General features: G+C 38.3%; 1 protein-coding gene across 7 annotated transcripts in view; it reads right to left on the bottom strand.

Moving 5' to 3' along the window:
* Positions 1-12905, bottom strand: part of sorcs2 (sortilin-related VPS10 domain containing receptor 2) — a 284595-nt gene that overhangs the window by 46105 nt on the left and 225585 nt on the right. For all 7 annotated transcript variants that reach the window (XM_025062521.1, XM_025062513.1, XM_025062528.1 and 4 more), the window contains exons 4-6: positions 8662-8826; positions 6413-6486; positions 7-71 (exon numbers count right to left, since the gene is read on the bottom strand). In XM_025062521.1, coding sequence (XP_024918289.1) covers positions 7-71; positions 6413-6486; positions 8662-8826 — 304 coding nt within the window. The remainder of the gene's footprint in view (positions 1-6; positions 72-6412; positions 6487-8661; positions 8827-12905) is intronic.

Here is a 12905-nt window from a genome sequence, read left to right as displayed (position 1 = left end):
CTGTACCTCCACTGGAGTCCTGCATCTCCATGTGCACTAGGTCAGGGTCCACGTCCACATCAGCTACGGACCTGGTTCACAAACAGAAATGCAATCGTCCATTAAATTAGTTACTCCCAAACAAACCCAACCCATGGATATATAACATAACAAAACAATAATATAACATATATATATATATATATATAGGTATATGACATGCTATATATCCATACATAAAATATAGGTACAACTTTGTAGTTGTTAGTTCGGAGCATAATGTCATAGCTTAATTATGCTATTGTTGGGGTAGTAAAAGTAAATGTACATATTTACTGTAGCTGTATGGCGCGATACAATGCTTTAATCTCAGTAATTGACATTAAAACTTTTTATTTTGTTTTATTTTAACAATTGTGCATGATGTGGCGCTTTGGCCCAGAGGCAATGTCTCTGTCATTGATGTGGAACCTCAGGGTTCACCTCCTGGGCAAGTTCGAATCCCAGTTAGGGTGGTTGGTACCTTCCAGTGGACTCACCACCTGCAGGAAGGTTCAGGGGGGTTGGTACGGTGCAGTGTGATTTGGGTGGTGGTCATAGAGACTGCTGCCCCCACGAGCCAGTAATGGATAAGCGGATGAAAATGGATGGATGGATGGAATTCTGCATGATCTACCAGCACACCCTGATATATCGTGATCCACTGATTGGGCACCTCAGCTTTAAACCTACACCAACGGCAAATTATTTGGTAATCCTGGGCATATTTTAACATTTAACATTTTATATATGCAAGCTGTTCACGGATTACTCCTAAGTCCAATACCTAAATCAAGTGACTTAGCATTAAAGGCACCTTTTTTTTTTTTTTTTACCCCAGAGACGTAAAAAAAAATAAAAACAAGTAAGTCGCAGGGCTGGATTAAAATGCACAGCAATTGAACCTGAGTGCACACTTTATGTACTGTAGCCTTTAACCCTGTTTGATATAAATACCTCAGTGAATATGCACAGCTCAGCTTCCGCCCCCCCCTTTAAAGTGCACTCTGATGTACTGCATCTGGCCGCTTGTGCAGCCTTGCGTGCTTAAAACTCTTAAAAACATTTTTTATAACCCTGTCCTGTTTTAGAAGTACGCGGGCATACACTCCGGCTCTCCTACACCCTCTGTGTACGTCCTTCACTGAGTAGTAAACTAAGAAGTTCATCTGATTAGGGCTGTGTAGTGCAGTTGGTGAAGCTTCCATGGCCCGGTAAAGATAGAGTGGAAATTTAAAACCTCATTACTTTGCCTATAAAACGACTTTACGAGCAATTAGCGAGTCATGGAGGGACAAGGGGAACAAAGCAAGAGAGTAGCTGTATCCTAAGAACAGCTAAGGGATCTCCAGCTGAGGGCGGGAGTGTGACTCCGACCGGACATCTCTACGATACGATGAGTTCGTTTCTGGGTCTGTGACCTTTACGTATTCTAATCAATACTCATGAGCGTTTCTGGTTTTCTCCTCCATAAACCTGTCAGGAAATCGAAGTTCGACAGGTTATGGTTTCCATGAGCGGCCATCACCATGGGATTCCCTTTGTATGGTGATTTTATAGTTTTCCTCTCACGGCTGCTGATGACAGGTGGACAAGAAACACTTTATACAAGGGCTTCCATTCAATAGTGAGCGTCCTTTGGCAATTTGTCAGCTAAGTAAAACCAATGGTGATTACTGTCGACAATGCAGTGGTCCTTAAATTCGTAGGGTGAGAAATATTGCCCATTGCTTATCTCAGGGGTGTCCACACTTTTTTGGCTTTTCAAATGACCAGTGATCTATTTACTCGTAAAAAATCTTTTATATACATTATATGTTGGAGTACTTTGATTGAATGGCTGTAGTTGTATGGCACAGTACAGTCGGACTCAATAGTTATATGAATTATAAGCATCTTAAAACAGAATTAAATTCATTTTTAATAATATGTAATTGCTCAGGATCTACAAGCACTTCCTTTGAGATCTACTGGTAGATCCCAATCTACTTATTGGGCACCGCTGGCTTATTTTTAAGTGCTTATAACAGGGGTCACCAATGTGGTGCTGGGGGCACCTGGTAGCCCTGAAGGACTATCTAAGGTGCCCGCGGGGTATGTTCTAGTAATAAAACTAGTCAACCAATTTAAAAACAAAAGTACTGCTGCTGTGCTTTTTCATTCAGTTACACTTCCAATGATATTCAAATGGGTGCAATGACAATGGTAAGAAGAGTGTCTACTATTGTATGTTTGAACTCATTATTATTACATTATTGTGGAGGTCTGAATCAAACAGATAGCTCTTTGAATTACTAAGCAAAAAGTTTCAAAAATGTTGGAGACCCCTGGCTTATATATATTAAACTTACGGGATGCTACTGTTCTAGAAACTGATACAACTATGAGTATTTTCATTTGTGTACTCACAGATGCCAACAATACTGATACTCTTTATACTGGGTTTCAATAAATAGGCAACAAGCTTACAGGAAGCGTTACATACTTCAGGTTGCTATAAGGTTGAGGAGCAAGCTCAAGCAGGAAAAAGGCTACAGACTGTTTTATTTTTTTGTTATCAACAGAAGACATTTTCAACCCAAATTAAAAACGAATGAAGTGTCGCTTTGGCTCAGAAGCAATGTCTCTGTCATTGGTGTGGAACCCCAGGGTTCACCTCCTGGGCAAGATCGAATACCAGTTAGGGCGGTTGGTACCTTCCAGTGGACTCACCACCTGCAGGAAGGTTCAGGTATGGCGCAGTGTGATTTGAAAATATGAAAATAATATTTAAAAAGCCAAGATTCTAAAAGAGAACTTACGTAGTTATCAAACCAAGTTAAACGCAGAGCTTTTATACCGAGAGCGATTTCATTTGAAAAATATATATTTAAACAAACACACCCACACAAAAAAGCTTTTTGTTCTTAATATTATATGATAGTTTGTAACTCCGAAAACTGAACTAATTTTTACCCCAAGTTTGATCTTGAAACAAGTAAATATATGTTTAAATATTACTCATCTTGCCGACAGGTTACACAGTGGTTGGATGTTTCAATGCTTATGACAGTCAGCGTCCATGATTGATCAAGTGACCTTGACTGATGCTTTGAACCTCAACCTTTTCACGCAGGTTACATCAGACAAAAGAGTCCTCTGTACTGGAAATGCAAATGCCCTTCAAGGTGAACGTCCTCTGCACTTCGGAAACAAATCATTTATTTATTTGACTGAGATTTTTGGTTAACTGCTAGCTTTATTTTATGACAACATAAGCGTTTGGGATTCCCTTCCTCGCCCGCGGGCAGTATAGAAAATGTAGACAAACCGAGTGGACGACAATTGAATGCTATACATGAGTGAGAGAAATAGGAAAAAGATGAAAAGAAATACAATTGTTTAAGTGAAAACTGAAGAAATATTGGATGAAACATCGCTCAGGGGCTGGAATTCAGTGGCATTCCATCTCGTGTGTCATTTCATTTTCATTACTCTTTTGTCCATGTGCCTTTCACAGCAATTCTTTTTTTTTTTTAATTTTCCTCCGTTCAGACATTTTCTTTCGTTGTCACTTGTCATCTTGTAAGATGCCAGTTGAATTTCAAAACTGCTGCTACTTTTTACTAAGACTGACAAACCAACAAACAACAACTTCTCAAGCCCCCGGGAGAGGGAAGGTATACTTTGCCAGACCACCCTGACGGCAGATTGGCTTTAATGTGATGTTTTTTCTGTGATTTATATTCACCTGCTGCCAGACTTCTGTTCTCCTGTTGCCTTTTATGACTGTTATGCCAAAGGCAGAGGCAATGGTCAAAGACACAACATGACTTATAGACTTGAATTCACTTGGACATGCATATTTTTAGCACACAAAAAAGCCTTCTACTGACACATCTTGGCATTTGTGGCATACTAAATTTTCTTTTGGTTAGAGAGCGCTAGTAAAAAAGTTAAGAGAAGGGTAGAAGGTGTCTTTATGGATATAGACAAAGCATACTGTATGAACCCGTCACCGGTCCGGGGACCGGTGCCAGTCAATAAGTCATTTTGTACCGGCTGCTGTGAGACACAGTGAAAAATGTACTTCAGTTTTACTAATTTACTTCATTCAAAAAGAAGCCAGTCATTACCCTTTACTTTGTTCATTAAATGATAATCTGAGAATATTTCAAAACAATAGGTAGTTGAGACCCTAATACTAACAGAATAAAGTCTAAAAGATGATGCAAAAAAGGCCAGGGACTGTTGTGATAGGATAACTATGGATGAACTATAGTAGGTGTAGGAGAAAGTGAGGAGTGGCAGAGAAGTACTGTATGTGTGGGTGGTGCTGTTGGAGTGACTGATGGATTCTGGTTAAACCAGGCCAACGTTGATATAACGGGATGTGGTTCATTATGAATACAGCAAATGATAAGTAAAATACTGGGGGTCTTGGTTTGCGATGTCCTTGACCTAGAGCCTTTAGTGGTTATGTCGCCAATTCCCAAATATTTTTTGAGAAAGTCTGGTTCTATCATTTCGACGTATGGCGTTAAAATAAATTTTGCATAAGAACTAGTTGGCAAGCAGATCAGACGAATAGATCACAACGCTATATGTGGAAGGTGGCTTTGTTTACATTCGACAGTTGTACTTTTCTCCCCTCCATTCTGGCTTCCAAGCATAAGTCAGACTCTTCCAGCTTCATTTACATTCACCAGTTGTACTTTTCTCCCTTCATTATGGCTTCCAAGCATAAGTCAGACTCTTCTGATGTTTTTACGTCCTTGGTCATGTTACCACTGTGTTCGTCTAGGTGAGTGACATCGGTACTTATGTACATTTTGCGAGTTCAGATATAAGGTGAAAATCGAGTTATGACGCACCGTCGGAATGTCATTCTGATGTAAGTTGAGGACCTCTGTATAATGTAATCCAAACTGTGGACATAGTCATAATGACTGAAAGTTACGTGACTGTGTAAAAATCGTCACTATTTCAACGATTTATGTTACGCAAATATTGGGTTTGTGCCTGCAGTTGGCCAAAAGGTTTAAGTAAGGAATGATAACAAGTACTTGAGAACAGATAAGAACATATAAGTTCATTGTTAACAAAGAAGTTATTATTTTTGCTGTCCCCCAATGCCTGCCTTGCAGCCGGAGAATGGACGTCAATGTCAAACATGTGACTGAAAACAGAACTTTAGATTAAAGAGTGAGGCATGTGTGATGCCATCGTTCCTTCGCAGCCCTTTCCTATTTTACAGCCCGGAGTTGGGATGATTTGTGTGTCACAGTTGGTGTTATAAATCACAGGTGTCTCGGCATGCGAATTAGCTCATTTACTATCAGCAGTGAGAGGAAACAAACCAGAAAGAGCCTGAAATGTCTCCCTGACCTTCAAAAGATTAGAAAGAAAGTGCAGCCGTCGGTGCTTAGATGCATCATACTTACTCCTATGCATATGAGACAGGGAGGTTGAGACAAAAGCAAGGTGACACGTACAAAAGCTCTGTCATTCAGCTCATTGTATAGACTTTCATACTTTAAAACCCGCAGGAATGAAAAGTAACTTTGTATTTTATTCCTATTTTTGACATTTGCTTCTGTTTTTGTATATTATAACTGACATTACATGACATTAAAAAGGTAGGTAGGTAGGTATATACGTACGGAAGATGCAACTCCAAAAAGACGTAGTATGCTAGAGTGGCTAATCATCACAAGAAATTAGAAATTGTGCTGTACCTTAACTTTGTTGTTTGTTCTTTCTCACTTCATGGATAAAGTTCGATTCAAAAATAATAAATGCTAACTAAACTAAAATCAGCCGCTAGATGACAGTATTTTACCTTTAATATACCCATTAAATTAAAACAAAATAAATTAAATGAAATACACCAAATTCTAACTAAATACAACAAATTATTTCTGTAAAAATAAACAATACCTCGTCATTCCCAACCTCTGCACTGGCAGTTTCACTCTAAAAACTAGTACTTATATACTGCAAATTTCTATTTATTCCTCTACGCCACGATGATAGCCAAAACAGTTTCTGAGCGGTTGAACACTGTCTTTGTGTCTCTCTTCAATTCCTGAGAATATGCAGCTGTTGTGTTTAACTAAACAGGCTCATATTTCACACTGAGTGAGTCAATTATGAGTTTGAACGAGGAGATCATTTTTCATTTCATGTACTTTTTGTGACTTTTTTTGGTAATGTGAAAAGTTTGATGAGGCTTAAAAAGTTGCAAAAACACTGCCTTATATTGAAGAGCACAGCAAAGCAGTTGGTGAGCTGACTCCATACTGACGGACATTTAAGCAACTAAAATTGTGCAAATGTAGCCTTGAGCTTCTTATCAAACTCAAACTTGTTTCGGACGTTTTTCATAAGTAATGGAAAATCTAGTGTTACCAACCAGAAAACTCTGTCCTTGGTCACATGCTCCTGAAGCAACGTCCACTTGCGGCCCAGGTCCGTGGAAGCAAAGACCTGAATTCGGGACAGAGAGAACAACAACTTTACATTGTGATTGTAAACACTGTCTGATTAACAATATTAGATCACAATTTGGTATAGACACTGGGGAGGTGCACAGGAAAAAGTAGTGGTTTTCATCAAAACAAAGTGAATCATAGCAGCACGCTCTAGCAATCAGGATACAACAACTTGAGCCAGCTAGCTCGAACTTTTACAAAATATAAATATATTTATAATATAATATTCAGTCTACCTTAAACAACTGTGAACTTTAAAGTTCTTGGTTTGTAGATTTCTCCTCCATTCCTTTTCCATGTAGCCATCTTTCAATAGTTTGTGATTAGAAAATTCTTCTACCGCTTTCAAAAAGTAGTGATGTCTTGCTCTTGGCCTTCGTGACAATTTCCCTTCTCTCCACAAGGCTCAGTTTAAGGCCATGTGCTGATTTCTGAATAAAATTCTATTGTGGACTACTTACACAGCTCTGCTCACCCCAGACTATTCACTTAAGTTAGAAAAATTCAAGACAATCCTGACTTTGACTGTTACATCAAGTTTGGACTACTACCCTAAGATTAAAACTTTTTTTTTTTAAAGAAAGCAAGCAGAATAAAGTTACAGGAAAATTGTTTTAAATACTAATTTGTAAACTCATTCAAGTCCTAACATTAATACGCACACTAGTTACCATCATTTTTATTCTGTTTTTTATTATAATCAGTTGTACTGCTAAATGCTTTGAATATTAAAAAAGATAATGAAAATTAAAAATTAAAAAGGGGATGACTGCCAAATAGACCTGCTAAAAAAATCAGCTATTTCAATTAATTTCAAATTTATTTTTTAATTAGTTTAATGTTTTATGACAAAAGATGAAAAAACAAAATGACTTTTAAAAAATAACACATTTTAATTACTTGGGTTTTTTGTTTCTTCTAAAGCACACCCTAAAATAGAGAAGGCAAATTTAGAACTATTTGTCACAGACTTTAGTATTAGTCATCAAATCTTTACTTTGTGTTTTCAGATATATTTTTTTTAATATGATGCATTCCAAACAGACACCCTAGTGCAGGGCTACCAAACATACAGAAATTATGTTTCATTAAATGTGAATGTATTCTAAAATACAGTGGAACCTCGAGATACGAGCAAGCCGTCGAGCAAATTTGTGCTTAGAGATACGAGTACAGATTGGAGATATGAGCACGCTTACTGACATCAACGCTAGGCGGCCGAGCACTGGGAGCAGCTCACGCCGCCTCACTCGTTCACGTTTGTCGACTTCCGTACACATCTACCACAAGTCTTCTGTATTGTGTTTGCGTTATCTACGTGATTTTCTCTCTATTTTGTGCATTATTCTTCATAACAGTGATGAGTTCTAAGTGAGTGAGTGGTAAGGATGGTGGTGAGAAGAAGAAACGCATGATGACCGTGGAAATAAAGCATGAAACTGTCGATAAATGAGGGTGGTGCCCACTGAAGAAAGAATACAAATAAAAAAAGCAAAAAAAATAAATAGAAAAGTAAAAGAAAAAAAAAGTAAGTTAAGTTTATTCTAGAAAAAATATGTAAGTTAAGTTTATTCTAAGTTTATAAGTTACATAGTTTACGTGTAAGGTACTATATAAGTTACGTAGTTTACGTGTAAGGTACGCTACGCAAACAGGTGTCTATGTACGGATCAACTCTCTTCCCTCCTCTCTCTTCCCCTCCTCCTGTCTCGAAGGTAAGAACTCATAATTAAAACCATATTTTATTTTATATCACAGGAATCCTTATATACTATAATTTTTTTTGTGTGAGTGTCTCTATAGACATTAAAAACATGTTTTTTTCCATTGTTATTTGCACTAATAAGGGAATTTTTTTTAGAAAAACTTATGGGAAAAAAATGATTTGAGATACAAACACCTCAAGTTACGAGCTCAGTCCTGGAACGGATTATGCTGGTATCTTGAGGTTCAACTGTACTTGTAGTTATTTGCAGAAAAACAAAAGGAGAAAACATTGACTTATTGTTATTTATAGGTAATTTTGTTATGATTGTGCTGGTCCGGCCCGCTTGACATCTACTGTGTAATGTAGCCCCTGAACCAAAATGAGTCCTCTAGCTCTCCTCTCTACTCTTTTAGCAACATTTTGTCATGCGTCAACAAGTTTCTCCGCTGCTCCAACACTCACCCTGCCCTCCTTGCAGTATGCAAGAAGCTTATCTTCTTCCTTGGGGTGGAAGATGAGTGTGACGGGAGTGAAGGCGATGGACTGTCTTTGGAAGGAGGATCCTTCGTCGGTGCTGATGAACAACATCTGGTCCCGCTCATTTATAGACGAGCCCACCAGCACAACCTGTAAGACCGACAGGAAGACAAGAAGGAAGGTCAGAGGTGAAATGGCCACAGGGCTAATGAGGTGGAATGTATTCGCAGTTCAGTCAGCTGTTGACGACACTCAACCTATTGTCCATCACACATGAATTCCTGTTGCTGATGAATATTACTGCATTGTCAATCTCACTATTGTGGGACAACCTATTGTCCATCACACACGAATTCCTGCATTGTCACTGCATTGTCAATCTCACTATTGTGGGATGAATAAAGGACTTCTTAGGGCCATTATCCAGGTCAGGAGAACTGTCTATCAATTATCCAAACATAGTTAGATCGAGGGCAACTGGACGGAGTAGGTTTTTTTGAAGACTCCTCACCTCTCATCCAAGAGGTTTCTTCAGTTTCACCTCCAAGAGGCTTCTTCAGTTCTATCGATTATCTATTCAGATTTTGCATTGGTCATAACGTATGGCATTAGACTAGGTACAAAGCAGGGGACATGCCATGCCACCAATTAAGTTTATGTCTTGGACAGTCAGAGGTGATAGCTCTAATAAGGGTGATCGATAGGAACTAATGAACCAGTCACATTCATTAGGAGTTCATGAGAGGTGGGAATTTGTTCAATCAGGGTTATTAGCTGGAGGTGTTGTTCATCATCATTAGTCTGCTGTTTGCAGTAGCTACTGTTTTGTACTGAACATTTTTTCTATATAGCAGAGAAACCTGTAAGAACGCAAAGTTACTGTTTTTTTTTTTTGTTTGTTTTTAATCATGCAGTTGCCAAGGTTGCTATAATAATAGTTGCGTCTCAGTGGAGACATACTGTAAGGTTTAGAAAAAGAAAGAGTTGCTTGTGCAGGTATTTTAAAGCCATTAATGTTGCTGTGCAATCACAGAAAAGGGGAGGTAGAAGGCACTCAGAATAAGAATTAGAACAAGAAATATCCAAGACCCCGTCCCCTAAGTGTAAACAGGCACCGTTTGTGCACTTTTGTCCTATGGGGAGGACAAACTTCATGTGCTTCAGGAATAAAACAAATGAATCTCCTCTATTTGGTCCAAAGTTCATACTCAATAAGAAACACAGGCCACCAGGGAACCAGACCAAATACTGAGATAAGGTTGTTTTCATCTTTTTTAAGTTATTATTATTTTGGAGTTAGGATCTTATTTTAGGACGTTTATTCACGTCTTTGACTGAATCTGCGATATAAGGTTTAAATACTTCCTGGTCTATTTTATATAAAATACTACAGCTTAACCACTATGCAATTTGCTGTTTCATGCGTCAACTAAATAGAACTGACACTGACAAAAATATCTAATTGATTTTAATCTCAAAAATGTGTATTCCAATATTGTTTTCCATGATTGGCAAAAGCTTTTGAATAATTTTTTTCAGTTGGTTAACTATGATTTTATGCTCCGAGCCAAGGGACAGAGATACATTTGTAAAACATTTCTAAACAACATTTGTTATTAAAAAACAATATCTTATCCAATCTAATCATGCTCGGCAAAGTTAATATTTCTACTTACAACATGTTAAACCAATCTCTGTTCTGTTATAGTCCATGTCATACTATCAATAAAGCATAATCAGTTACGCAGTAATGTTGCCTGCCACCAAGTGTCACTATTGTGCCAATTCTAACACAATAAGTGTTCTTGTACTACACGTCTCCTGTAGTACAAAAAGTCAAAAGACTTTCATCAAAAGACTTTAAAACGCTACAATTGCATCAGTTTCCCCCGTGAACAATAATAATAATACTCGATGCACGTAGCTGTTATTTTGCACTGCAGATAAAAGATGGCTCCTCAACTTCCTGTGTCTGCTCTGGAGACTGACACGATGCGACACTTTGAAGAGAAATCCAGACACAAAAACCTAGTCAGTTTTAATCCATGAAAGGCTTTGACAAGGGTGTGGTTTTTCCAGAATGCTCAGTTAATCTGTGCGACGCGTCAAAATCTTTTGATCACACACCCCTTCTGCCAAAATCAGTGGATTGTCAGAGCCATGCAAGTCCCGCTGTGTTGACACAGATCAGAGGGAATCAGTTCTATAATCTATAATGAAACAATAACAATGCACTTCACAGCTTTGGAGAGCTTATGAAAGAGTCGCTGTTTGCAGTAGGACGGACACAGATACTTGTACACGGTCGCCTTATGTTTGTGTTACTGCTTTAAATAGTTAAAGAATTTTAAACCAATGAGTATCAAAAAGACAGCTTTCAACATGTGAAAAACTTGTATATGACACATGCACATACGGCAGTGGTGCTTCAAACAACACCAAGAAAAGTATAAAAAATATGTACACACATGTACACATAGCTGAGGTACTTTAAGGATTTGTGAATCTCACATTACCGAGAATATGGGGCGAGTTAAATACAAAAATAATGTGTTTGTGAAGAGGGACATCTTTAACAAAATAGTTCCTAAATATAGTGTCTGAATTAAAAAAATGCTTATATAATATAAAATAAAGTTGTTATCTGACTATTTTGAATGGATTTAGAGTGGGAATACCGAGAAAATGTTGTTCATCCAGACTAGTGAAGATCTTCTCAGGCTAAGGTTGAAGAGTTCTGTTAGATGAACTTCCCCACCCAACAGGGGGAAAACGGGGGGAGCTGAAGTAGCTTTTTTCTTTGTCACATCCAGAATACGTAGATTTGCTGTACTTCCCTCCACCTGTTAAAACTGAAGAAATCTCTTGGATGAGAGGCGAAACGTCTTCGTTGAGAACATTCCACGTCCAGCTTCCTAACAGAACTCTTCAACCTTGACCATGACCTGGATGACTGAGAATCTTCACAGACATCTTCTCAGGCTGGCCTTTTTTGGTATTCGCCTAAAATCGATCAATCAAAATCAAGCCGCTCTAAAGTTGTCACACATTTGTCAATAAATTCAGTCTAGTCACACTGAAGGTCAGACTGAGGGTCAGTTTGACTGAATGTCAAAGGATTAAACAAATCCCTACACAAATCCATTTAAATTGAATATAAACAAACAAACAAAGTCCCATTGAATCCAGTTTTAATGTCCCCCGCTTACATGTCTCTAAAGGTGAGCTGAGATATGGAACACATGCCTGACGAGGGGACGCCGTGGGGAGCAAACATTGCTGACACTTCTAGGAGGTGTTAGATACAGGGAGATGAAAGGTCTGAGAACATTTTCATGCCCTCCCTGGAAGCAGTGCTAATGCATTAGCCAGAGGTGTCCTGTTGCATTATACATATAATCTTCTTCACCTGCTGCCGCTGCTGCTGCAGCAGCATTTTTTTTTTACTGTGGAGATGGAGATGACCAGCCAACGTGCCCACATGTTGGCCAGACTTCAGAGGAACACACCGAGGCCCAGGAGAGCCAGCTTACCTGAACCACAGCTGCAACCTTTGTTTGATCACGGACAATGTGTTTTGTAGACAACATGTTAAAGGGAATGTTAGTTGTTTTTTTATTGGGGAACTCTGACAAGTCACTGGATGCTTATATGTTTGAAAAGAAAATTACAGTATAACTGTTTACTGCTACATATACAAAATAATAAATCAAGTCACTGACACATTACTAGGAAATCTGGACAAATCACAAATACTACAAGGTAAATTATAGGTGTCAAAACCAAACAAAACCAAGACCATAGTAACAATGGAAAGATGCATTTACTTGAACTCACTGTTGTGTTTTCAAAGTCAAAGTCAATTATTGTCAAATATGCCATACATACAGGACATATGGCACAATGAAATTGTACCCCTCTCGGGCCGCTCTTTCCCAAAGTCAAATTGTCGTCATTACTAGTGCTCTACAGCAGTGTTTCCTAAACTTTTTTTTCTCGAGGACACATACAGTATTTTAAAAGTCACAAATCTTCACGACCCTCGCAACATTATTCATAAACTCCTGGAGAAACATAATGTGAGACGACCCAAAAGAAATTTCTTCCGACCCAATTGAGGGTCATGACCAAGTCTTTGGGAAACAATGCTCTAAAGGTATCAGGATGTGAGAATGTTGATGTAAGTTTGTTTACTTTCTCAACCCTAAAGTGTTTCTTTATAAAAATAC

The sequence above is a fragment of the Cynoglossus semilaevis genome, chromosome 1 (genome assembly GCF_000523025.1).
Source record: "Cynoglossus semilaevis isolate Cse_v1.0 chromosome 1, Cse_v1.0, whole genome shotgun sequence".
Taxonomy (NCBI): domain Eukaryota; kingdom Metazoa; phylum Chordata; class Actinopteri; order Pleuronectiformes; family Cynoglossidae; genus Cynoglossus; species Cynoglossus semilaevis.
Note: the sequence above shows the minus strand (reverse complement) of the source record. Positions and strands in the feature narration are given on the sequence as shown.